The following is a 26,114-nucleotide window of genomic DNA, read 5'->3' as shown; positions in this document are numbered from 1 at the left end:
CTGGAATACCTGGCCATCCAAGACACATCAGGATGCTCTTATTTACTACAGTTAGGCATTCAATACCATCATCCTCTCAAAACTGATCAGCAAACTCCAAGACCTGTGTAATTGGATCTTGGATTTCTTCCCCACAAGACCACAATCAGTGAACATTGGTAAGAACATCTCCTCCACAATCTCCATCAGTAATGGAGCATCACAGGAATCTGTTCTTATCCTCCTGCTCTACTCACTTTATACCTACAAGTGTGGCTGTGTATGATAATAACCTATCTACAAATTTGTTGATGATACCACAGTAGTGGGTTATGTAAAAGGGGGCAATGAGTCAGCATTCAGGAGGGAGTTTGAAAACCTGCCTGAATGGTGTACCAACAACAACCTCACACTCAGTGTCACCAAAAATAAAGAGCTGATTGTGGACTTCAGAGGGGAAAATTAGAGGTGTACAATCCAGTGAACACTGGGGAAAAAATCAGAAGTGGAGAGGGTGAGCAAATTTAAATTCCTGGGAACCACGATTTTGGTGGATCTTTCCTGGACCAACACACGAATATCAAGATGAAGAAAGTATGTCAGTGCCTCCACTTTCTCAAGAGTTTGTGGAACTTTGGTATGACATTGAAAACCTTGGCAACCTTCTGCAGATTTGATGTGGAAAATGTGCTGACCGGCTGCATCACGGCCTGGTATGGGGACACCAATTCCTTTGAGCAAAAATCCCAGCAAAAGTAGTGGATGCAGCCCGAGTACATCACAGGCAAAACTCTCCCCACCATCAAGAAAACCTACATGGAATGCTACCTTGGGAGAGCAGCAGCAATCATCAACGATCCACATCATCCACGTCACGCTCTGTTCTTGTTGCTGCCATCAAGAGAAAGATATAGGTGCCACAAGAATTAAACCATCAGGTTCAGGAACAATTGCTACCCCTCCACCATCAAGATTCAAACAACAAACTCAATCAGAGACTCTTATTTTGTACATTATTTATAATAGACTATTTATTTTCTGTATTGCACAGTTTGTTTGCATTTCCTTCTTGTTTACATGCAAGGGCAGCATCATTTTCACAATGAGAGATCCATTCAGTTGTCTGATAACAGCACCTACAGAATTCTGAGAGCAATATGTTTGTTCATAGGTCACCAACCTGAAATGCTAACCCTTTTTCTCTCTGCACAAATGCAGCCTAATCTGGTGAACATTTCGAGCATTATCTTAATTTGAGGTTTCCAGCTCCTGTCATTTCTTGCTTTATGTCATCATTGCCTTCTTGAGTGTACAGATAGGTAAACTTGGTCTACATGCTTACTTAGGAAAATATGTCGTGGCGATTGTAGAAATGCATTAAGAATTTATTGAATTGGTACCAGGGATGGCAAGTTCACCAGTGAGTAAACTGCAATGTAAAGGTAAAGGTTCCATTATTGTCATGTAATACTACATTTAGAATGTAACATACATGAAATTCTTTAATTTTTGTCTACCATAAGGGAGACAGAAAGTCGCCACTTTGTCCAGCGTCCCTCACAGAAACCTACAGCACCTGGTGTTCCTAGGCAGTCTCCCCTCCAAGGACTGAGCAGCTTGCTATTAGGCTTCTCTATGTATTGTCTAGAGCAGTGGTTTTGAAGTTTTTTCTTTCCACTCACATACCACCTTAAGTAATCTCCTTGCCATTGGTGCTTTGTGATTAGTAAGAGATAATTTAAGGTGATTGTGAGTGAGGGGGAAAGGTTGAGAACCATTGTTATAGACCCAATTGTTACTGAAATATTTTGCTTGAGAAAAATTGCCACTGGCCCATTTTCTTTGGAGTGATGAAACCGTACGCATAACGAGCCAATTATGTACCATTAAAAGTGGTTTTCAAACTTTTTTTTTCCACTCACATACCATCTTAAGCAAACCCTTACTAATCACAGAGCACCTACGGCATGGGGAAAACTTAAGATGGTATGAAAAAGTTTGAAAACCACTGGTCTAGAGTTTAGAAGAATGAGAGGATATTGTTGAAATCTTTAAAGACTTGACAGGCTAGATGCAAAAAGATGTGTCTCCTGGATGAGGAGTCAAAGACGTGGTGGCATGTTTGAAATTAGTTAGGCCAAATAGATGAAAGAAATATATTCACTCATAGGAGAGCAATCCTTTGAAATTATTTAGCCCAGATGGCTAAGGGAATTCAGTTCATTCAGAACAAAGATCAATAGATTTCTTCTGAGGAAGAACAATAGCCATGATCCTGTTGGATGATGGAGCAGGTTTGAAGGACAAGATGACTTCTCCTGCCCCTAATGCTATGTTCAAAAGGAAAAATGAGCAAAATAAAGAGAGCAGACCCAAGAGAGAATGAAGAGCCAAAGCAAAAGTGTGAGAGCCAAATGAAAGGGGTTCAGAGAACTGAGCAAATGTGGGGCAGAGAGATGAATGAAAGTTTGATAAAGAGCTAAGCAGAGGAGGAAAGAGAATGGGGAAAAAAGATGAGGAAAAAAAAAGGAAGGGCCACTGGGACTAAAACCAAGGGGGATTGGAGAGCAAAACAAAAGTTCTCAACCTTTCTTGCCCTAGGCCCCGCTTTAATTTCTCAAAAAATGTACACCCCACCATCAGCGGAAAAAGTTATATATTCAAAAGAAATTTTAATTATATCATTTACTGCAAGTGTATTTCAATGCAATTAAGATCAGGAATACACTGGAACACATTTCATATTTAACCACGACTTCAATATGTCAATCATCTCAAACACTCATTCAACAATTGTCGTCACTTCAGTGGGAACCTTGCCCCTGATGCTGGCTACAGGTTATTTTAATTCAAGGGACTAATTCTGTTAGTTTCAACCTTAAATTTCCACGTTTTGTAATTTCCAGACGGGTTCTCTTAGCTTGTAACAAATTACTAACAGCACTGAAGCCACATTCTATTAAATAGGATGATGGAAAATGTATCAATAGTTCCCTTTTCCATCTCCTTTGACAGCCATATCATGGTTCCTTTCACTTTGAACAGAGTTTTCACAGATTCATCATGTTACAACTCGGATAACTCCTCTTGGTATTCCACCGGCAATGGTTGAGTTAACCAAGAGGGAAAAATCCATTGCCTTTAAACCACAAAATCTATCATTGAAGTCAGTCACCAATGCCATTTATGACATCTGCCAACCTCAGATCATAAACTCAGCTGTTATTCTAAAGTTAAATTCAAGTGCACTGAAATGAAGTAATGGAGGTATCCTGATAAAATGGGAGAGGACATAAATTTTAAATATGTTAACAGACACCCAAAAATTGTGAAGATTTCATTCTTGTTTAATTCTTAAATGTGAGACTCTTTAGACCAGTTAATTGTTTGCAGAACTATCTGATCAAAACACAAGTAAAGGTAATGCTCAGTCCATGGAGACTGTGATGAACTGAATATTTAAAAAAAACAATACACTGTCATAAGGGAGAGAAAGAAATTCCTGAAATACTCAGCATTACCTGATACATTTGCTTTGCCTCATGTTTCATTACCAGAAGCAATCTCAGATAGTGTTCATTTCACTATCCAACTGTACAATTAACATTTCATGTTTTCAGAAAGAATCTTGCTTATGTCCAAAACAAGAATGTCATGTTCCTGTAGTGTGTTCAGTGCTTAACTGAACTCTAAAGATTAATTTCAGTTCATACCTCAGGCAGACAAATGTTTTGAAAAATAAACGTTCAGTATCTCTGTGATTTTAATGCAGACAAGTTTTGAATTCTCAGGAAATAGTTTCTCATAGTCAGTATCTGAAATGCATTGGTGATTTATAGTAGATTCTGGATATGTGCCAATGGAAAGTTAGTTAGACCCCATAAGATTATTGTTGAAAACCAATTCTGGAACAGAGAATATTAAACAAAAGAACAGAATCTGTGCAATTAAATTGGACAAGGTCGATTGAGTGTTTAAGATAAACAGCTATTTGAGAAATGGTAAAAGTTTAAAATATTCAACATCATAACCAGACTTTTTATGTAGACTTCAGCAATATAGACTGGGCACTTCCCAGGAAAAATACTGAAATACTGGTTGAATCTTTGCTCGTAATTCTGACAGATATATTTGTAAAATATGCACTATTTAATTTGGTCATGGGCATAACTATTTTCTCAGTGTTTTTCTCTACACTGCTTCCCCAACTCTTAATTTAGTTAACTTCATCAGAATGTACTATTCTTTTATCCCTCAAACCTCATCTTGATGCTTTATATTCTGTATTACCTGGATAATTTGCCAATATTACTTGCGTCTCTTAGACTAGTTCAATGTCCAGAATTTGGACTTGAAGCATGCTGATCAATATTGTACTCAAAGTTACAACCTTGAGATTCTTTTTCCTGTGGGCAGTCGGAATTTCTACTTATTGGTAGTGCAAATTGTACTCAAGAAAAAGATATTTATACAAAAATGAGAAATGTAAACAAGGAAAGAAGTGTAAGCCAACTGCAAATATAGAAAAAAAAATTCAGTAATAAATAATGTGAAATGTATGAGTCCCTTAAATGAGTTTCGAATTGAGTCAGTTGTTTAGTAGTCTGATGATGGAGGGGTAGCAACAGTTCCTAAACCTTGTGGTACGAGTCTTGTGGCACCTATACCTCTCCTGATGGCAGCAGCAAGAACAGAGCATGTCCTGGTTACGTGGATCCTTGATGATTGCTGTTCCATATAGTTTTTTTCATGGTGGCGAAAGTTTTGCTTGTGATGTACTGGAATCTGTCAACTACTTTTTGTAGGGCTTTCACCTCTGAGGTATTGGTGCCTGTAGAGCTCATCGAAAGAACCAAAGACTTGTTGATCCAAACCAAGGCTTTTATTAGCAAAAGACAGGAGCTCTTCACAGGTGGCCGACCAGTCCGGAATGATCCGACCTGGCTAGGAACACAACCCTTTAAGGCCCAGACAGTAGGCGTGGCTAAGCTCTCAGCCAATCGCTGTAAGCACAGTCATGACATACTCTAGATACTGTAACTATATACATTGGTGATAGGTCTGCACTATCACAGTGCCCCTGTACTATGTTGTGATGCAGCCAATCCTACACTTTCCACGACACATGTGCCAAGTTTGCCAAGCTTTCCAATGTCATACCAAACCTTTGCGAACTCCTGACGAAGTAAAGGTGCTGACCAATACATGATGGCATTGATAAGCTGGGTCCAGGAAAGGACCTCTAAGATGGTGACTCTCAGGAATTTAATTTGTTCACTCTCTCCACCTCTGATGCCCCAACTGGATTGTACACCTCTGTTTTTCTGTTCTTGAAGTTGAGCTCCTTGGTTTTGGTGACATTGAGTACAAGGTGGCTGTGTGGGATTTGAGATGAATTGCATTTAGATACTGTTCTTGACCATTCTAAAATGTCCCCTCTCTTCAGTACTGCAACATTCTCTTTCATTATTCCCCTTCCTTATTTTCTACTTTGACCATTGAAATTCACAAAATAAAGTCCGCCCCAGCATCGGTAGATGCATCAGCATTTTGTTGAACTGAACACAGGTTCTTTCTGCTTTTGTTTGTGATCATAAAAGATCTCTTGACATTGTTTTTGAAGTCTATCAATAGAGCTATCCTTGCTGTCCTAGCCAACACCCACCCATAAATTTTCATCTCCCAGACAACTTGTCCAGCATAATCACAATATTTTTTTTGTGAACTTGGAGTATTTACTTTGGCTGTACATTACTGACCTTGCAGCCTTACCTGTCACTTTCTGATATTGACAGGGAGTCTTCATGAAGCACAGTGTCCACATATGGTACTGTTAGTTCCTCATAACGAGATACAGAATGTCTTGATCTGAAAGCAAGTTAGAGCTTAAATTTAAAGTTACAATGACAAAGTTGTCCACATTGGGAATATAATCAAGCATATTAATAATCTATGCAAATTATCAGTTTCAAAATAATTAAGTTAAATTGACTAGCTGCATTTTTACATTCAGTTAATGTTTTGCTTGGTTGTGTTTAATGTGAATGATTTAATTTTATTTCAGTTTTCATTTATTTGGAATCTAATTTCTTTGTTTTAGACTGTTGTAAGAAAAACATGACAATATTATAGAAACCAAATTACTTCTGTGTTGGAAAGTTTTTCAAAAACATGTTCTCTCTGACAAGGCAATATGGAAAATAAAAACTGTTGAATTGATCAATCTTCTTTCAAGTTGGGTTTATACAATAATCTTTTGAAATATATCTCTTATTCTGCCATTGGACAGTGGGCTTAACAAAGACATTGTTAACTCTAGTCCTCAATTTGTCCTTTGATCACCTAGAGTATTAGAATCAGCAAATTTTTTAAATAAAATTCAATTTGGCTTCTATTGCATTTTGAATTCTTGCATGGTCTCACATTTAGCATGAATTAGGACACTTAGTGGTATTTGCAGAATACATTTTAAAACAAACTATTAAATATTGGATTAAAAAGTTTGGAACTCTTGACTATCACTAGGAGATGATCTCTTCTACTTGGTTCCCAGGTCTTTAATAAGTTCAGTAAAATCCTTGTTATCTGGAATTCAAGCAAATGACTATTTCAAACAACCTGGGGAAAAAAAATCACAGAAAGTAAATGGGTGAAAAATATACAAGTTTAAAAATTGGCACATTTCACGGTTAGTGCTCCATTCACTCAAAACTCTCAAGCAACTAGAAAACCTGCTTATCTAGGATCTACCAATCCCCAACCAGGGGTTTTACTGCACTAAAACACAGCTAAATATTTTTTGTTTAACAAATAGGAAAGGGTGGGTTGTGTTCAGTCACATTACATTGGCAGAATCAAGCCTGTACAAGGCCTTGAAATGACTACAGTTCCATCAAAATTAGGGTCAGCCTGCCTGGCCAATTGCTGGAGCATGGAGAACAGAGTTAAAGAACCATATGACAGTAAAATTAGTTCTGTTGTGTTAAATGTGTTAGCTTATGCACTTTGATCTTCTCTTGAACCAGAAAGGGAAATTCCACACCAGGAACTACAGATGCCCATCACGTATGGAATGTATGGATTTCCCCCCTGAATTTCTGATGATTGTAGAATCAAAAACTGGGTCATTTATTTCATTTCAGGTTCAGGAGTGACTTTACACCTTCAACCAGGGAACCATTTAGTCAGTTGTTGACCCTGAGAGTGATCACATAAAAGAGGTAACATGCCACACACTACATCTTGCCTTAACAATTATGAGGAAAAGGAAGGTAGGTGGAACTGAATCCATAGCCAGATCAGCCACTGTCTTCTATGGCTCAACAGACCAGATGACCATCTATATTCAATCTATATACATTATAATTGTACCCATAATACCTGCAAAAACCCTTTGGAAGATTGAAATGTGAGAAATTGCACTCAAATAGAGAAAGAAGTATTAGGATTCATATCTTAAATCATACTGTTCTTGATAATCTTATCATTCACATTGAATGTACACTTTTGCATCCATTCTTGGATTTAGATCTACACTTCCCACAGCTATAGCCTCAAGAATGGATCACCAGCTTGTGATATTAAATATCATGAATCCAAACATAATGCTAGGATGAATGCATTACTAATGCCATATGAAAAACATGGAGATGTAGACACATGGTAACATTGCAAAAGACTATGTAAGAAAGGCTGTGCAACCTGATAATTTAGCAATGAAGACCTGTATGTCAGCATTAACTGTGCATCTATCCAAGCTGTTCCAGTTCCAAGAAAGGTTTTCACGCAACCATGTGGAAAATTGTCCAATTATCCCTGTTCATTATTGCCCAATTAGTTTACTCTCAATGACCAACGAAATGATAGAAGGTTATCATTGACGATGCTCTCAAGTTGTTGACCCTCAAATCAGAAGTGAGAATGTTCACTGATGATCAGAGTATTCAATTCTATTTGTAATTTCTTAAAAATTAAGCATTTCACAGTTATATGCAGCAAGTGATATGGTGCCATGAAAGTAGAAGATAAAAGCATCATCAACAATAGACTCTAGCCACCAATCCTTGACATTCACTGAAATTACAAGTGCTGTGTTTGCTCAGGTCAACATCCTGGAATCAATATTGACAAGAAACCCAATTGGACCAGCCCAGAAAATACCATGTTTACAAGAGCATCTAAGAGAATGGATGCAGAGCTTTCTATCATCTGCAGGTATAAATCAGGAATATTATTGAATAGGCACCACCTCCTTGTTTCTTACTTGGTGTGTTCACCATTCTTTGACAAGATGTACACAGCTTATTAAGGGGCAACTTTTACAAAAGTCTATTCAATAAAATGTGGACTGACACATGGAAGATTACCAACCTGATGCAGGTAAATGGTATTAGTATAGATGATTGCAATAGTTGGAATGTATTTGGTGGGCTGAATGGCATTTTTTCTGTGCTGTGCAAGTCTATGACCGCTGAACTAAGTTTCCATAAATGGAAAAAAAAACTGCAGTGAATCCCTTCTTCATATCTTCACAGCTGAGACTGTTAGCAAACTCATTTATGCAGTTGTGGCAACATGTATTGCAGGGATGACATCAAAGGAGGGATGCACAATCATGGTTGTGTGGTGGCTCACCACAAGGCAGGCGAACCAGCCACACAGCGGAGCAGCCGGCCAAAATGGTGCCGTCGGGATTTCCCTTCCTTCCAGCTCGGGGCTCAGAAACCCGCGCTTGGGGACCAAATGATAGCCGGGTGACGTCAGTGCCCTCCAGCGCGGTTCTCAGCCAGTTCCGGGCTGGGAGTATAAGTGCAGCCCAGCAGCCTGCAATAAACTAGCCTGGTCACTGAGCTCAAACTGTCTGGTTGCGTGTGTTATTGCAGGAGCAGTGTAGCCGCCGCTACAGTTGCATCTTTGATACCCACTTTAAATATGTGTTTGTTTCATCAGTCAGTTACAAGAGTTTTGCCCACAGATATTTTCTTGTGCAGGTTAAAGTTTTGAAGGACATCCTATGGTAATTATGCACATAACCTTCTTTGTTACAAATGTAGAATAGAAACCAGATCAGATTAGGTGATTGGTTTGCACAGCACCAATTTTCAGTCAAGGCAATTCAGAGATTACTATTGTTTGTCTCTTTAATTCCACATCCAACTCCTTCTCTGGTGTCTGTGGCCACCTGCACTGTTATATTGAGGCACAGCATTAGTTTAAGGCACCTCATCTTCTGGAGCAACAAACAATCTTCTGGAGGAATTCTGGGTCAAGACTTGATCAACAGTTCAGCCTGCAACATTCCTCTGGCAATTGTTTCTTGCTCCAAACTTGAGCATCTAGAGTCTCCTGTGTGACCTCATCTTTTGTCTTGCTCCAGCTATTTCTCTCTCTCTCTGCATCATTTCTGCTCTAAACCATCTATCTGAGATAGTGACTCTTTTTTTTTATACTCCCCTTTATTACGTTAAACTGCTGGCCATATCTTTCGGTGCTGCGTTTTGTAACTTTTTTTTTGTTCATTTGTTTATATTCTCAGTCTGGCTGCCCTCATTTCTTGGTTTTAGTTCATCATCTCTTTCTCTCTCTCCAACTGTCCCATTTACTCATCAATCAGACAATCTCTAAAATGTAACCTCACTTAACCTTTCACTCTAGTAAAGATATTTATTTTGCCTTTCCTATGTCTCCTGCAATATCAAACTCTATTGTTTTCTAACTTTCCCACTTCCGTCAAAGAGCTGTCAACCAAAACATAAAAACCTTTGTTTCACTTTCATTGTTCTATCAATAAAGGAGCACCACAGGGCTGTGTTTTTAGCTCCCTACTTTGCTCACTTTACACTGTGTGGCTTGGTACGAAAATCAAGTCAAGTCAATAACACCATCTATAAATTGGCTAATGATACCACTGCAGTGGGTTGTACAAAGGAAGGTGGCGAGTCAGCCTCCAGGAAAGGTACACCAGCAGCAAACTTCCACTCAATGTCACCAAACTTAAGGATCTGATTGTTGACCTCAGGATGGGAAAGCCAGAAGTTTAGAATCCAGTGGTCTTGGGAGACACTATCTCAGGGGATCTTTCCTGGACAGAACACACTAAAGGTATCATGAAGAAAGCACCACAGCGCCTCTACTTCAGCAGGAGTTTGCAAAGGGTTGGTATGACACATGAAACCCTGGCAAATTTCTACAGGTGTGTAGTGGCAAGTGTGCTGACCGGCTGCATCATGGTCTGGTATGGGGACAGTAATACCTCTGTTCGAAAAGCTCTGCAAAAGGTAGTGGACTCAGCCTAGGACATCACAGGCGAAACCCTCCCCACAATCGAGAACATCAACAGGGAACACTGACATCGGAGAGCAACAGCAATCATCAAGGATCCATACCACCCAGTACACATGCTCTGTTCTTGCTGCTGCCATCAGGAAAGAGGTCAAGGTGCCACAAGACTCATGCCGCCAAGTTCAGGAACAGCTGCTCCCCCTCCACCATTAGAGACTCATTACTAACTCTTACATTGTGCACTTTTATTGATTTTTAAAATTCTGTATTGCAGCTTGTTTACATTTGTTGTCTGTTTACAGTTCTTTATTTGTTTACATGTATGCTTTATGCAGTTTTTTTGCAGTGCGAATAAGTGGTTAATTCTGCTTTGCCTGCAAAAAAAAAGAACCTCAGGGTGGTATGTGATGTCATATCTGTACTGACAATAAATCTGAAATCCACCTGACCAGTTGGGTTTTTTCTCAGCATTCCGCATATTCCACATCTGCATTTTTAACTCTGATTTTGCCAAAATCCCACTCTGGCGTGTTTGATGAAGGTGCTCTATCAATGCTTACCCATTTGTTTTCTTCCCAAATTTCCAACTGCAGTTTTTTTGGGGTGGGGGTCTGGAAAAACCCCAAGGACTGAATTCTAAAGGAAACTCAAATAGGTTGATTTACGCTTTATATGTACATGAAATGATTGGCGGAGGAAGCGAACAAAGATTAATAGGTAAAGAAAAAAAATAAGTGATAAAAAATGCAGAGCAGACCCGTCGTTCGCCCGTGGACGCCAAGTATTGGAAATTTCTCCGCGGGGCGAAGGATTGGACGGGCAGAGGCGGGGCGAAGGATTGGGCGAGCAGGGGCGGGGCGAGGGAGTGGACGGGCAGGGGAGGGGCGAAGGATTGGACGGACAGGGGCGGGGCGAGGGATTGGACGGGCAGGGGCGGGGCGAAGGATTGGACGGGCAGAGGCGGGGCGAAGGATTGGACGGGCAGAGGCGGGGCGAAGGATTGGACGGACAGAGGCGGGGCGAAGGATTGGACGGGCAGAGGCGGGGCGAAGGATTGGACGGGCAGAGGCGGGGCGAAGGATTGGACGGGCAGGGGCGGGGCGAGGGATTGGACGGGCAGAAGCGGGGCGAAGGATTGGACGGGCAGGGGCGGGGCGGGACCAGACTCCGATTCCAATCAGGACACTCAGTCTAACACGTCACGGAGGGGATTTATTCCTTTGCACCTTTGTCCCATTATCGTGTACAGCGGGGTCCGTGCTCAGAGCGGCGAGTTGATGCAATATCGTTCTCAGTCATTAGAAGCACCGATCCTTTAAAGTGGGGCAGATAATATATTTTTATTCCATAGGCATTTACGCTTGATCCTGAAACTGATCTTTCTGGATTGAGCTGGGAAAGGATTTTGAGTACCCTCCCAGAGTGCTAGCTCCTCCTGTCAGTCGTGGGTTGCTTCGATCAGGTTTGCCATTTTCCTCTCTTTTTTTTCTTCTGTCATTCCCACTGAGTTTCCTGACGCTGCTGGTGGTGTCTAAGAATTGTAGCTTTTGTCCCCGTCCCCCTCCCCCGAGCTCTGGTCGGTGCAAATGAAAACCTATTTCTCCCACGCAGCAGGTACGACAGGGATGGGGCTCTTCATCGCCCAGACCAGGATCCCCGTCCAGCACGAAGAAGCCACCGATTACAAATCGGGAAAGCAGGGCGCCCCCGACCAACAGACCAGCCACAAAGCTTATCTGTGGTGCAAAGAATTTCTGCGAGGCGCTTGGAAAACCTTGGCGGAGGAGGAATTCCAAATTAGTGTCATCAGGTTTGTGTTGTGTGTGTGTGTATCGAAAGACAAAGTTTAAAAAAAACACGGGGGGGGGGGGATTTTGCAACTTATTTTTCTAAAAAAGGACTTTACCGGGACGGAAAGAAGCTGAATTCCTGACCGAGGATGTGAAAAGCACAAAAACATTTGTTCTCCAGACGGGTTGATTAAAAATGGAAGCTCCGCTTCTCTCCACGAGTGATGGAGCTCAGTAAAGATGGAGTCTTCAGACCGAAAGCAGTGAGGACGATCTCTACCCAGAGGCACAGCTTGGTTGCGACTTTCAAACAATAAACAGCGCGGAGCTGGGTTGGGGGTGGGTGGGGAGAAGATAATAGGACGGGAAAGAAAGATTAAAAGTACAAAAAGGTCTGGGGCAATCGACCAGACTCCGGGGTTTTTTTTTGCCCACGCAGACATGTAGGGGGTGGGGACTGGTGTGTGATAACTGGGTTCATGAAAAGTAAAATGGAACTATGAAATCTGACCGAGAGGGTCTGAACTATAATGCGCGATTTCAAATGAGTTGTATTTAATCCTCTGTTGATTAACAACCTTTTTTTTGGTTCCGAATTGCTCCGAGATTTGAAGTAGTTTGCACATGAACTTCCGCATTTAAGATCGTTCATTTCACTTTGAAAGGAACCGTTTTATGGGGGGGGGGGTCATAGGGTATTGAAACAAATGAGGATATAAAATACGAATTGGGGAATAAGATCACTAAATTTGAGATGCGAGCATTTGTTTCATGTGGACCATTTCAGTCCCATTTCCAGCACTTTAACTTACCCCCCCCCCGGCTACGTTTTGAACGATGGGAGGAAACCCCACGCAGACATGGGGAGAAGGACACACTCCTCGGTGACAGCAGCGCGGGGCTCGAACCCTGGTTCCGCGAACTGCCTCGCCAACCGAGCTCTTCTTTTGCAGTGGAAGCCATGGATGTTTCGGTATGGTCTTGGTGGGTAGGAACATCGTACAGGACTTTTAATGAGATCTTAATTGAAAAACAGCTCTACTGTGCTCTCTTATCCATGATCGCCCTTGGGGAAAATAAAATCGATGTGGTTTTTTGTGTGTGTGTATGGTCTGATCACTAAAAATGGGCCGAACCATCACCTTTTGAGAAGCCTAAATAGCAACAAGCTTTCTCGTGAAAATGTACTGCTTAATTTTGGTCTTGAATAGTTGAACTCTGTCTCCATCCCTTTAATCTCTTCATTTCTCAATCTCAGATATTCAATAGATGAAAGCTGAATTCAAACTCGTAATTTGACTCTAAGACTCAATTTATCATTGGAATTTAAAAAATACTTACTTAAAATGCTCAACGTTGATTCTGGAAAATTTATATTGACCGCTAAGGTTAAAACATTGCAGCAAAATCCAGCAGTGGGAATAAAAATGGATTTGTATGCCTCTGTCCTTGGTAGTTATATCTGTTAGAGCACCAGTGTTGAGACCATTGGATTTACAGGTCATAAAGGTTTTGTTAACATGCAACATTAACTAGATTCTTTTTCTCGCAATGAAACTTAATTATATAAAATTAGAAATGCATTATTTGGGAGAAGATCAATAATTGTTTTGATATTATAGTTCGAGTCAACATTCAGTTCTTTTGCCTTGTAGTTACAACATTAATTATTCCCATTGGAAAGTCAATTGCCCAATGAATTACAGTTCACTGTTCTATTGTGCTCTTCCGCAAAGCTGCAATTGCCTCTAATTTTGTGAAACAAGCATATGTTGAGTTCTCTTCTTCGTTAAATGATGCACCACAAAATTAGAGTTTAAATAAAGTTGACCACAGAAACCAAAGCGAATAAGGCAAACCAGAATGACTGCAGATGGAAAACTGAGGCAATTCACAAAGTGCTGGAGAATGAGGGTGGCACAGTTGGCATAGGGGTGGCATGGTTAGTATAGTGGTTAGTGCAGTGCCTTTACAGCACCAGCAATCTGGACTGGGGTTTAAATCCCATCTTGCCTGTAAGCAGTTATTATGTTCTCCCTGGGTCTATGTGTGTTTTCCCCACACAGGGGCTTAGGTTTCCTCCCACTGTTTGAAATGTACTGGGAGGTGTAGGTTAATTGGGTGGCATGGACTTGTGGGTTAAAATGGCATGTAACCGTGCTGTATGTCTAAATTTAAAAAAAACATTTAATCTCAGCAGGTCAGGCAGATTATCGGCAGTCAAATGTTTTGTGCCAAAAAGCCTTAATTTAGAGTGACAAGAAAGGAATCAGAAACACAAATAAAAGGGAGCAGGAAGAAGAACAAGAGGAAAGAGTGCTACCTATTTGAAGGGGCAGGAGCTAATAAAAAGCAACATGGTATTCAGATTCTGTGCTTTGGGTTATTTATTGGAGCTATTTGAGCAAGTAGACTCAATAAATGGGGAAGAGAGATTGGGGTTGATGGATGTTATCTACTTGCAGTTGAAGAAGCCCTTTGATGCAATACCTTAGCATGATATCTGTCCCCATAAGATGCTTTTTGGTAAATGTTTGAGGAACTTGAATGGATGTGCACAAGTGCCATTTGACTGGCACCCTTTATACAATAAACAACTGCAGCTCTACTGTTTGTTTTTCTTTTTTAATAAATTATTTTAATTCTATCAAACGAAGAGCTGTCTCATTTTAAATATTAATATGTACAAATTGATAAGAGCTTGACGTTTCAGTAACAGGTTGAAAAACCAATTGACATAGTGCAGGTAAAATCTTGGGATTTGTTTGGAGGGGAGGAGAAATGTCGTCTGGTGTATTTTTAAGCAAGTTGTTTGTCTTCAGTGAGACTTGGCTTGAATACAGAATGCATATTTGGTGTTTTGTATTTCAAAAGACATAACTAAAACAACATTTTCAAATGACATGTATTTCACTGAATTCAAGATATAAAATATTAATTCAAATTTTATGTAGCTCTACCAATTACTTTGGTCTGAGACAAAACTAAAATATTTTACATTGTTCAATCTTAAATCCAGTTAAGGGTGACTGTGACAATTTTTGTAAAGTTCTTTTCTTGTACAGTTTTTAGTCTTCTATTTGATCTTGAAGCTTTTCCTTTGTTGCTGATGCAGTTAAATTGGCTTAGAGAGCTTTCTGGCATCTAACCAATTGGCCTTTGTTTAAAATACATATTTGGCAAGCTTTTTAACTTTAAGGATGATTGCAGCTGAGGAGGCTTCTGACCTCATTAAGCATGCACACTGTTCAATTCCCACAGGGGTTGCCAGATAAAGAATAGTAATTGTTGATTTTCCTTCCCTTAATTCTGGCATGGAGATTAAAAAGTAAAAGCCGAAGTAGGCATTTTGGCCACTGCCAGATAATTGTTGATCTTTTACATTCGTGCCACCTTGCACTAACATTGTGTCACTGAATTCTCCTGATGTAATAATCTATTGATCTCTGCTTGAATATATTTGATGAATGAGGTTGCACCAACTTTTTTGGTAGAAATATCTAGACTCTCTTCCTTTATCTTGAATTGCCAAAGCCTTATTTTGCAACAGTGTCACTACTGTGGATGTCGCAGTAAGAAGAAACATCACCCTAACCTAAGAATTTTGTCCATTTCAATGTGTTTGACATTTTTCACATAGCAAATTTGGCATCACAAAAATTGATCTACTTTACTGAATTTAACTGTAGGACCACTATTACCATCTAGTCGGAAACACTTCAATTTGGATACAAATAGAGTATAAATTAACTTTCCGCTATGCTACAGTCCAATAAAAATTTAGGTATTCATTATGGCAGCTATGAGGCTTTTTAAAGTCTATTCATTAAGGGTTTGTATCTTCAACTAAATTGATTTTGAGTTATTTAAATTAATCATTTAAAATTTTGTATGAATATCAGTGATGTTTTTTAAAAAAAAATTAAAAGGCCCATGTCAAGTCAGTACTGGGGATGAGTCCTCGATTCCATGACAAAATGCAGACTCACTTGAAAGCAGCCTGAATCACCTTTCAGAAGGACTGGAGTGAGACTCCATTTCAGCCCAGCCACCCCCCCCCCCCACACCCCTCCACAGGAGTATCAGCAGGATGGGAGAAAGGGGTGTGGGGGGGGGGGAAGGGTGGCTGGGCTGAAATGGAGGTCTCACTCCAGTCCTTCTGAAAGGGGTTCATAGTTCCTGAAACTGAATCAGATCCTGACCTTGGGTGCTCTCTGTGTGTAGTTAGTACATTTTGGGGGTGCCACTGTTAGTGTAGCGGTTAGCACAACACTGTTCTGGCACCAGTGACCTGGGTTTGAATCTGGCGCTTTTTGTAAGGAGTTTATATATTCTCCTCGTGTCTGCATGGGGTTCCTCCAGGAGCTTCAGTTTCCTCCCACTGTTCAAAATGTATCTGGGTCGGTGGTTAATTGGGTGCATGGGCTCATGGGCCAAGAGGGCCTGATACCATGCTCGATGTCTAAATTAAATTTAAAATATACCCAATCAGTGCATGGGGTTCCTCCCACATCTCAGTGATGTGCCAATTAATTGGCGACTGTAAATTGTTGAGTATAAGTGGATGGGGTGAATCTCGAAAGAGTTGTTGGGGATAGAATAGGATAACTTAGATAGGTCTTGAAGCTGAAGTGCCTGTTTCCATGCTGTATGTCTTCTTGATGGATACATGGAAGCAGGGCTAAGCCAGTGGCCCCTTGTGCTTGGTATGATGACACTAAGATCATTGCTCATCTTTTCTCTTGGCTGTACTTTCCAACAATAAACCTGTTTATTTGTTTTAACCAAAAAATACCTTTGATCTGCCTTGATTATTAATAGTGCCTGTCTCATGACCCTCTCGGGCAAAGAACTCCAAAATGGATTTAGATCTAGATGAAGAAAGTTCTTCAGATATTAGTCATTAATGACCAACCACATATTTTGTGACTGTCCCCAGGGAAATGTTATCCCTGTTAGAATTTTGAAAGATTTCAGTGAGATTATCATCTGTTCTTCTAAATTCTTGATAGTGTATCCCACAGATAGCTCCCAAGGTCAGAAGCAAACCTAAGTCCCTGAACAGTGAATTGCTACACAATTGAATGATTTATGAGTTTCATGTGATCTAATGTTTTATAACTTCTTGTGTAGTACTTTATTGATGGCCTTCTGAAAAGTCCAAATATAATACATCTGTTGGTATCCTTAGTACTCTGCAATTAACAATAAGGAAAATTTGATGTTGACTCTCTTGAATTGTATTGATATTTTCTAAATGCCATTAAATGCAATCACACTCTAAATAATTCTCACAAACTGGAAGCAAAGAAGCAAATAATTACTTGGTGCAGATTCATTAAAATAAACCTCAAATGGCTCAGATGTCATGTGAAATCATAAAGATTCCTAAAGATGGCCTTTTATTACGATAGATCTGCTTCTTGCCTAAAAAAGAATTAGCATCGGTGTCCTGAAATTCTACGTGAAGCAACTAGGCCATTTTCTGGAATAACTATCCCATTCTGAATTTGCAGTGACTATATAAATAACTAAGATTTTTAAAACTAATTTGATGAAAATATTTACTGTTTCATTTTTAATAAATGTGCTAATCATTATTTGTATTTATTTTTCTGATTGATTTTCAGGGGTGGCCTTAGTAATCTCCTTTTTCTGTGCTCATTACCTGAAACTAAAAGCTGTGTCAAGGATGAACCACGCTGTGTTCTCCTTCGATTGTATGGAGCGATTCTTCAGGTGAGATTGGGTTTCTTGAGTGAGGATATTTAATTGTTAAGAGTTTTTAAAAAAAATGCTTAAGTAGTTTTACATTATAATAGAGTAGGTGATTGAATACTTTTAATAATTTTAATTTTGGTCATGTGATAGCATGTGAATTCAAGCCATTCTGTATAAACAATGGAACTTTTAAGCATGTTAATTTGTGCAAACTAACTTGTGCTTGATTCTGAGAAAGAGCAAGTAACTTTCATCTATAAAATTGGAATGAATGTTTTATGTGATATCCATTGTAGTTCTTTTGTTAATTGAGCCAAGCTAAGTGCCGTTAAAACTTAATCAAAAAATACGCCTAATAACTTGGATGTGTTTTTTTTACTCCTTTAGCCATGAAACGTAGATAACAAAATAATAAATTTGTGTGACATTCAATGTTTCATTATCCATTGATTGGAAGGAAGGTGTTAAATGGTAATGTAACCTGAACTGATGTAAAGGCTTTAAACATTTAATAATTAATATGAATTAAAAAGTATAGCTAATAAGAATTTTGTTTATTTTCAGAAAAAGTGTACAAATGAAAATGACCACTTACTCTGCAGATAACTGAAACATTAATCATGGAAATACTTATAAAGTACTGTAAAATCACTATTTTGATTACTGGAAACTGGTAGGCATATCACCTATTGGCTATTCAAAGTTCAGGTCGTTTAGCTTATTTCATGTTCTTTAAATCAAACACCCATTTCAAAATGTTTCAAGAATTTAGACGAGGCACCTCTCACAAATGGTAAAAAGATAGGATTATACATTTTAGTCTTCTCTGTTAAACTCACTAGTATTTAAGACTTTTCTAATGGCCATGCACTTGTCCTTGGATAAATATGTGTCATCAGTGAAGATGATTTGACTATCTTATGGCCTTTGTATTTTGCTACAGTAGTTAATAATTTCAGGAAGTGCAATTGCTGTTGACTTTCAGTGTTTGCCTTGCAATTGAGAGCTAATACAAACAGATGCAATTTGAGATGATTTTGAATGTTCAACTTGTAGGTTAAAATGATCTATAGTCTGTTATACATTCAAGTCTTCTAAGCCAAACAATATTTTGAGGTACCCTTGATCCCTATAAATGACCATTTCAAACACTGATGGAACAATTGCATTACAGTGGTAACCCCCCCTATCCATTGTTTCAGTTACCTGTGGTCCAAAACTGATCCGACTGCCTCCCACTCTCCCCACAGCCCTGTATCAGTACCCACACGGATCGCACTGTCCTGCTCTTTCCCCACTCTAATCTCACTGCCCTGCCCTCTCCCCACAGCCCTGTGTCGGTCCCCACACTGATCCCTCCTTACAAATAAAAAGATTACAGTATCCCATATAGCTTTGCTAAGCACATAATATAGTGTTCGCACAACATCCACATAGCGCCCAATTTCACAGAATGTATCGTGGATGTTAAGCGGCAGATACCCTATATAGGGTTCGGTACTATCCGCAGTTTCAGGCATCTGCTGGGGATCTTGCAACATATCCCCTGAGGATAAGGGGGGGATTATTGTATTTGGGCTTCTGTAAACCTAATGTATCCCAAATTTGTGATCTAGTTAATTTTGAAATGCAATGATACACTGAAATTAATTTTTTTTAGTATTGATAAGATAAAAATTAATTAAAACTACCTCTGGTATATTATTCAACTTTTTCTTTTCCCACTTAGAAGAAGTAATGCTCTGCTCAGGCTTCAGTCAATGGATTTTGTTTTTTTTAGAAAATAAACTTTTGAGCATTTATTCTTTGTACATTGTTTTGAACAAGCTGTCTTTTTAAAATAGAACATTTTTAGTTTCTTCAAGTGATTTGTTTTTAAACAAATCTGTCATCTAAATTAGTAACATTGTTATGTTTTATCTCATGCTGTATGACAAAAACATTTAAGTCTGCACAAGGTTCAAAGGTATTATGATGATAATAATTGATCCTTTACTACAGTTGAAGAAATTTGATAATGATGCCCCTTCCTTGATTTGTGAGTAGACTAGTAAATTTATGTGTGACATTTAATTCACTGAGATAATATGCAAGCCCTTTCAGACTAGTAGCACAAGTCTTAAATGGTAGAAACCAACCTCTTCACTTGAAATAGGCTGTTGAAGAAATTGAATTATTTGTCAATTCTGTGCATGTTCTAGCTTGGAACATTGATTCATTTTCTGTTAATTAATTCTGAATTTACCAGTTCCAAAATACTGTTTTCATGCGGGGATTGAATTGATGCACCCTCAACATCCATTTCTGAGAAGAGAGTTCCAGTGAACTTTGTGAGAACTAGTCTTAAATTGATCCCTGGGTGACCCATTTCCAAGTTTGAATGTACTTCATTGTTCTTGATTCCTCCGTCAGACAAAAAGGTACCCCTTAAGAAATTTTAATGACCCAAACTTGCTCAATTTGTGATCTTGATCTGCTCTGCTAGCATCTACCATCAATCTATTCTTGTATATTAACCCGAGGTGAATGTTCATTGTATCACGTTTCAAGACCATTGCCATGTACCTGAGGTACTCAAAGGAACAAGGGTTATTAGTAAGAAAATGTGCAAGTTCCTGCAAAGGGTGGTTTTATTGAGATGACCTATTAACGTAAATAATTTGAATTGATGAAGGCTGTTAAATATTGCAGGCCTTAAATTGATGCTATGAATCTGTAATGTTTTGGCTTTGATTTCAATCATGGACTGCATTTTTTTTTGTAAATTGTATTTTTTTTCACACATGTTATCATAGCCAGATGCAAAATACAGTAAACAGATATTAGTATCAATTATACATGATCGTAGTAAAAACTCCAAACCCCACCCCTTAACAAAAGCCCAAGAGAAGAAATGAGACTGCACTGTTTAGACTGCAATCATATATGATTTTACAGAGCAGCCAGGTCAGAAAATATCAAAGAAAATACTAATTTGCTGACATTTGGCATTTTCATTAAGCAGACTTTTTAATCAAATTGCGGACTTTATTTAAGAGCTTGAAAATCTACTGTGATGTGGAACAGTTGATATTTATTGATATCTTGGGTATTGTGACGATTATGATGTTGAAAATAGTTGATATTTTCTCGGGGTGGGGGAGAACAGAATTGAGAGAACTATTTTTCTTGATTCTAATTTGTGATTTATTTGGGACTTTAAGATATAGACATCAAAAAAAGCTAATAATAGAAAAGTTACTTAAGTTACAATTCAAAATGTCGATATTTGTATCTTGCAATTTTACCTATTTCATATACAAGAAAAAGATCTTGATAATTAGCCCGGAGGGCATGTGCAAGTGTAATCATTACACTTTATTCTTTTTGAGTGCAATATTGATCAGTACTTAAAAATAAAAATCTACAGCGCTTTTTGCTGTGCTCTGGCAACTTTTAAAAAAAATTGCTCCAAATTGAGCTTTTATCATACAATTCCTGATAATATTTCAACTTATGATTTGGCTGGTGTTGCTTCTTAATTGATAGCTTCAAAAATATAATTTCAATTCAAAGCACCAGAATTGTGTGCCTATTTTTTTACGTGGTAGAAATTGCCATGTGAAACTTTCAAAAACGTTTAGCACAAGGTATATCAATGTTATTTGAACTGATTGTTCATTAGAAACCTTGCTCAACATATCAGTTGAAAGAAAATGTTTTGTTTTAGATGAAGCATAGATCTTATGAACACCAACTTCCAATCATTTGGAATGGACCATGTTGACAAAAATATCCATGTATTGTAGAAATAAGATAGAAGGAATCACCCAGCAAGTGTAATAGGACAGGAAAGCTTTGTGAGGAAAAAGTTGTACATGCATGCCAGTATTAATAAAAAAACATTTCCATCATGCTTGCAAGAATGTTAATTTTACTCCAGATTGCTGCAAAAAATTATACCAAGGAAATTACAATTTCAAGGTCTAGTATGTGCCCAAGTGAATAAATACTTTTTTTTGGTCTTCATTTGTAGTACATGAATATTTATGGAAAACTCTTAATCCTCGAATTCTACACAAGTTGAAATAACGCAAGTTCACATTATGAAACACACTGTTCTCAAACCCATGTCCAAGCCTGTCAATGGAATATTTGTACCTTAGCCCAGCTGAATGTATATAAGAATAACCGGGAAGAAGCCTGGCTTTAATAAAAATCAAAAATTTCAGGTGCTTGAAATATAAAAGAAATTTAAAAGCTGGAAACACTCAGCAGTTCAAGTAGCATCTGTAGAAAGTGACTAAATGTTTGGGTCTGAGGCTCTTCAATGGCATTTATAAAATAGTCCCTTTTTTTCTTTTAAAATTATTTTTATTGAGATTTGTCAGAAAAACAAAAAGCAGTAAATCAATTGCAATGTTACCTTTGCAGATTTACAAATAATAACGTGGTACAGTAGCAATACTACTTAATTCTAAATCTAATCAATGATAATACATACAATATTGTAAGAGGTAAATAAGAAAAAATGAAAAGAAAAAAATTCAAACCTACAACAATCAAGGTTAAAATTCATATTATAAGTCCTGTTAATTCTGAACAAGTGGTCTCAGGGGATCCAAACAAGTACACCCAGTGACATTCATCATGGCACCTAATTAGTCAAATTATGGAAGTGAGCTATAAATTGGCCTGTCATATCAAAAAAAATCTTGTTTTTTTGTGACATTATGCCTAATTTTCTCCAGATTGAGAAAGGACATAGTATCTAATAACTGTTGATTATGTGTAGGTGGGAACTCATCTTTGCATTTTAATAGAATTGCTCTTCTTGCTAATAGTGGAGAATGCTAGAACTTGCCTTTGAATATAAAATAATATTTATATCTTTAGAAAAACCAAATAGTGCAATTACCGGACATGGATCTGAAGTGATCCTAAATATGGTTGAAAAAGTTCTAAAAATGTCAGTCCAATATTTTTGCAAATTAGGGCAAGTCCAAAATGTCTGTAACAAAGAGGCATCAAATAGTTTACATTTGTCACAAAGTAAACTAATATCAGAATGAATTTGAGCAAGTTTGACTTTGGAGAAATGTAGCACTTGAATAAAACTATGCCCAGTGTTCAATCAGGCCTAAAACTCAAGTCCATTCTTCTGAGAAAGATATTCAGATCAATCTCCAATTCAGTTTTAATTTCATTGAAAGAAATTGCTTTCATAAAGCAGATATCATGGCTTTATGAGTAAATTATAGCACAGAGTTCATCAATTTAAAATTTGGGTCAGGCAGCAAAGGAAATGTTAAAAAGCTTAGAACGAACAAAATGTCGAATTTGATAGTATCTGAAATAATGCCTATTGATAGGTTAAATATCATCTCCAATTGTTGAAGAGATATAAAATGTTGTTGCATAAAAAATCTTTAAAGCTATTAATACCAAAAAAAATTCCATTCTTAAAAACTGGCATCTAAAATAGCTGGTTGAAATAAATATTAGATATTGTAGGACTTCTAACTATAAATCCCGTAAGTCAAAAAATTATCGGAATTGATTCCAGATCTTCAATCTATGTGCAATTGTTAAGTTCTTTGTTAATTTTTGAAGAGAGATGGATAAAGATGACCCTAATACATGGGGAGATATTCCTGAGAGATTTCAACTCCATCTCAATCCAATTAGGATATTCATCTGTCTTTTCACATTGCAACAAAAGTAACACATTTCTTATGTTTCCTAGTAGTAAAAACAGAAATAAGGTAGGGCTAATCCCCCATTATTTCGAGTGTTCTGAAGACACCGTTTTTAAAAAATAAATAAATAATTATAAAAAAATTTTCTCTATCCCAGACCAGAAATTTTCCACAGATGCTGCCTGATTTGTTGAGGACTTCGGGCATATTTTGGGTTTAATGATGGTGGAATTTTTTTTGGAAAGTAATGACGATTTTAAATTTAACTGATTACCAGTACTGATAATTTGATTACCGGTACTGATAATTGGCTATTGAAACTGGTTTCATGGAGTGAATTAATTCTGTAAATTTCAATTGAGTCTTGTAACAGGTTTGTAAAGTTATGTATCTTAAAACCTTTATTTAGTCTTAGGTTTTTAATAATAAGTCACTGCACCAAAACTTCATAATTGCAGCTCCATATTCAATTTCATGTCAATACTTGTGATTGCATTCTCAATGGAATCATGTAGTGAGTATTCTACAAGTTTTTCTGTTTTGTCTCTGCAGAAAATCTGGATGGTAACAGAACTTAATGTGCCAACACTGACATGACGTGGCATGTATGATTGCGGTTCTAATTGTATGAGAGCACATTTATATTTTTCAATTTACCTGAAGTTTGCTGTATGCTTTGAATTCTATGAGGTGTGTTCTCATTTCCTTTCAGTGAATATCTCTTCTTAGTTATTGGGGTTACAGGTATAAATGGGAAACAAAATTGTTCAGTGGAGGACACAATTTAAACATTTATAAACAAAGAACTTCATGTTTAATCCAGTTCTATAGTGTTTCCTTTCATAAAGTGTGAATGAGGTATGGAACGAAGTGGTTGCTGCCCTGCTACTCATTACATTGGTGTGGATGGATATGGAAAAAGGAAAAAGCTTTCTTGTGTAAAAATACCCCTCAGAAAATTTTTTTAAAAATCAATGTGTAAAATCATAATGGATATATAATATTTTGAGCATATTTAGAATAATGATAGAAATCATCCAAAAACTTTTGACTTTTAAGGTTTAATAAATGTTTTGCTCTCGCTGTCTGTTCGTCAACAGCATTGAATTTCTTGAATTGCGGATAAGGTGGCAAAGTCTCATATTTGTAGTTTTCCCTCTTGCCCTTCAGTAATGGAACACTTAAAAAGAGTTTTAGAATTTTTGGTTTGCAATTCAACCCAAATTTGATTAGAAAATAACTAAGATAATTTTCTTTAACTTGTTGCCAATATGGTTTTGTTAAACAAACATTCAGAAGTTCACCCTGTAGAAAATGACTTTTTCTCCAATTCCCTTACCTGCTAACATGGGTGGGGTTCCATGACTCCATTATTTATGTAGACACGAGAAGCTGCAGATACTGGAATCTGGAGCAAAATTGGATGGGGAGAGAAAGGTAGGGATAGAGGAGGTTACCAGAAAAGGAAAATTCAGTGTTTATAACCATTGGGTTGTGGACTGCCTTAGCAGAATGAGGTGCTGTTACTGCAGTTTGCGATGAGTCGCACAATTGTGGCACCTGTCTCTCCCCTCCTCTTTAGACTGGCTATCTTCCCTCTCTATTCAGTCCCAATGCAAGGCCTCATCCTGAACATTGACAATTCCATCTCAATCTCTCCAGCCAACTCCCACCCACATACTGTTAGAACAGCTGAGTTCCTCCAGCAGTTTATCATATGTGCCTTTGTAGCAAATGAAGGCTGTGTGTCCTGAAGAATGGTAGATGCTTTTTGTGGTGAAGTCTGATTCTGAGGCTTACCATTGCTTACATACAGTATCTTCAAAACCACTTCTGGATGAGCTAGTTAATTTCCACCTCCGATCATCTACACTTCCAAATTGAACCATTCCTTCCATCACTTAAAAGGTAATCTGAGACACTGCTCAATTCAATGTTTGAAGTCTCAGCAGAGTGTGAGATTTAACTAGGAATCATCCATGTATATTTGGCTTGTACATCACTTGATATTGCATGTACTTATAGAGTTTAAAATGGAATGTGCCAGGTTTATTATTTAATGGACATTAAGTCTCAAAAAATAATGTAAAGCTAGAAAAGGATTTAAAAAGTTATAAAAGAACATTCAATGTAGAATTTTAGCTCCATTTTATAAAAATCCATTTTGTCACTGAATTACTGTGTGCATTCTTCTTAATACTTGCAGAATTTTTGACGTAATTACCATCAATGGTAATGGTTTTAAAAGTAAACTTCAAAATGCATTGTAACATGAAGTTTTAATGCAATTATATCCTGGTTTTGACTAATAACAAAAGTATCCAGTATTTTTATTGAACAATTGATGTTTAGGAGCATGTTGTGGATATCCCATAGTACAAATTGTAATTAAAGAACATGATCTTGAGTATGAAAGATATCAGTTTTAGTAAGTGATCTGGCTGGTATTGTTAATACAGTAAAACCCCTGGTATCCGGCACCTACAGGGATTGGTAGGGGCCAGCTATGCGAATTTTACGGTTGCTTGAGACTCACTCTTACAATGCCTTACCAAGGATAAAAGACAAATGACTGCAAAATGTAAAGTAATTTGGACAAAAAAATAAAATCAGTATTGTAGTCCTTAATTATGTAAAGTTCACTTTAGTTAGGTAATTCCCATAC

The 26,114-nt window shown here is 37.9% G+C and overlaps 1 protein-coding gene across 6 annotated transcripts in view; it reads left to right on the top strand.

Annotated features, from left to right (window-relative positions):
• The first annotated feature begins 11,446 nt into the window (after window positions 1-11,446).
• Window positions 11,447-26,114, top strand: part of chka (choline kinase alpha) — a 53,466-nt gene continuing 38,798 nt past the window's right edge. The window contains exons 1-3 of one of the 6 annotated variants that reach the window (XM_069899704.1): window positions 11,447-11,722; window positions 11,875-12,070; window positions 17,681-17,789. In XM_069899704.1, coding sequence (XP_069755805.1) covers window positions 11,886-12,070; window positions 17,681-17,789 — 294 coding nt within the window. In that variant the 5' untranslated portion in view covers window positions 11,447-11,722; window positions 11,875-11,885. Of the gene's footprint in view, window positions 11,723-11,871; window positions 12,071-17,680; window positions 17,790-18,159; window positions 18,243-18,335; window positions 18,445-19,815; window positions 20,192-21,825; window positions 21,983-24,001; window positions 24,140-26,114 lie in introns of those variants that run through there. The other 5 variants (XM_069899695.1, XM_069899739.1, XM_069899710.1 and 2 more) reach the window with 5 other exon arrangements.

This window comes from Narcine bancroftii, chromosome 1 (assembly GCF_036971445.1).
Source record: "Narcine bancroftii isolate sNarBan1 chromosome 1, sNarBan1.hap1, whole genome shotgun sequence".
In the NCBI taxonomy this organism is placed as follows: domain Eukaryota; kingdom Metazoa; phylum Chordata; class Chondrichthyes; order Torpediniformes; family Narcinidae; genus Narcine; species Narcine bancroftii.
Note: the sequence above shows the minus strand (reverse complement) of the source record. Positions and strands in the feature narration are given on the sequence as shown.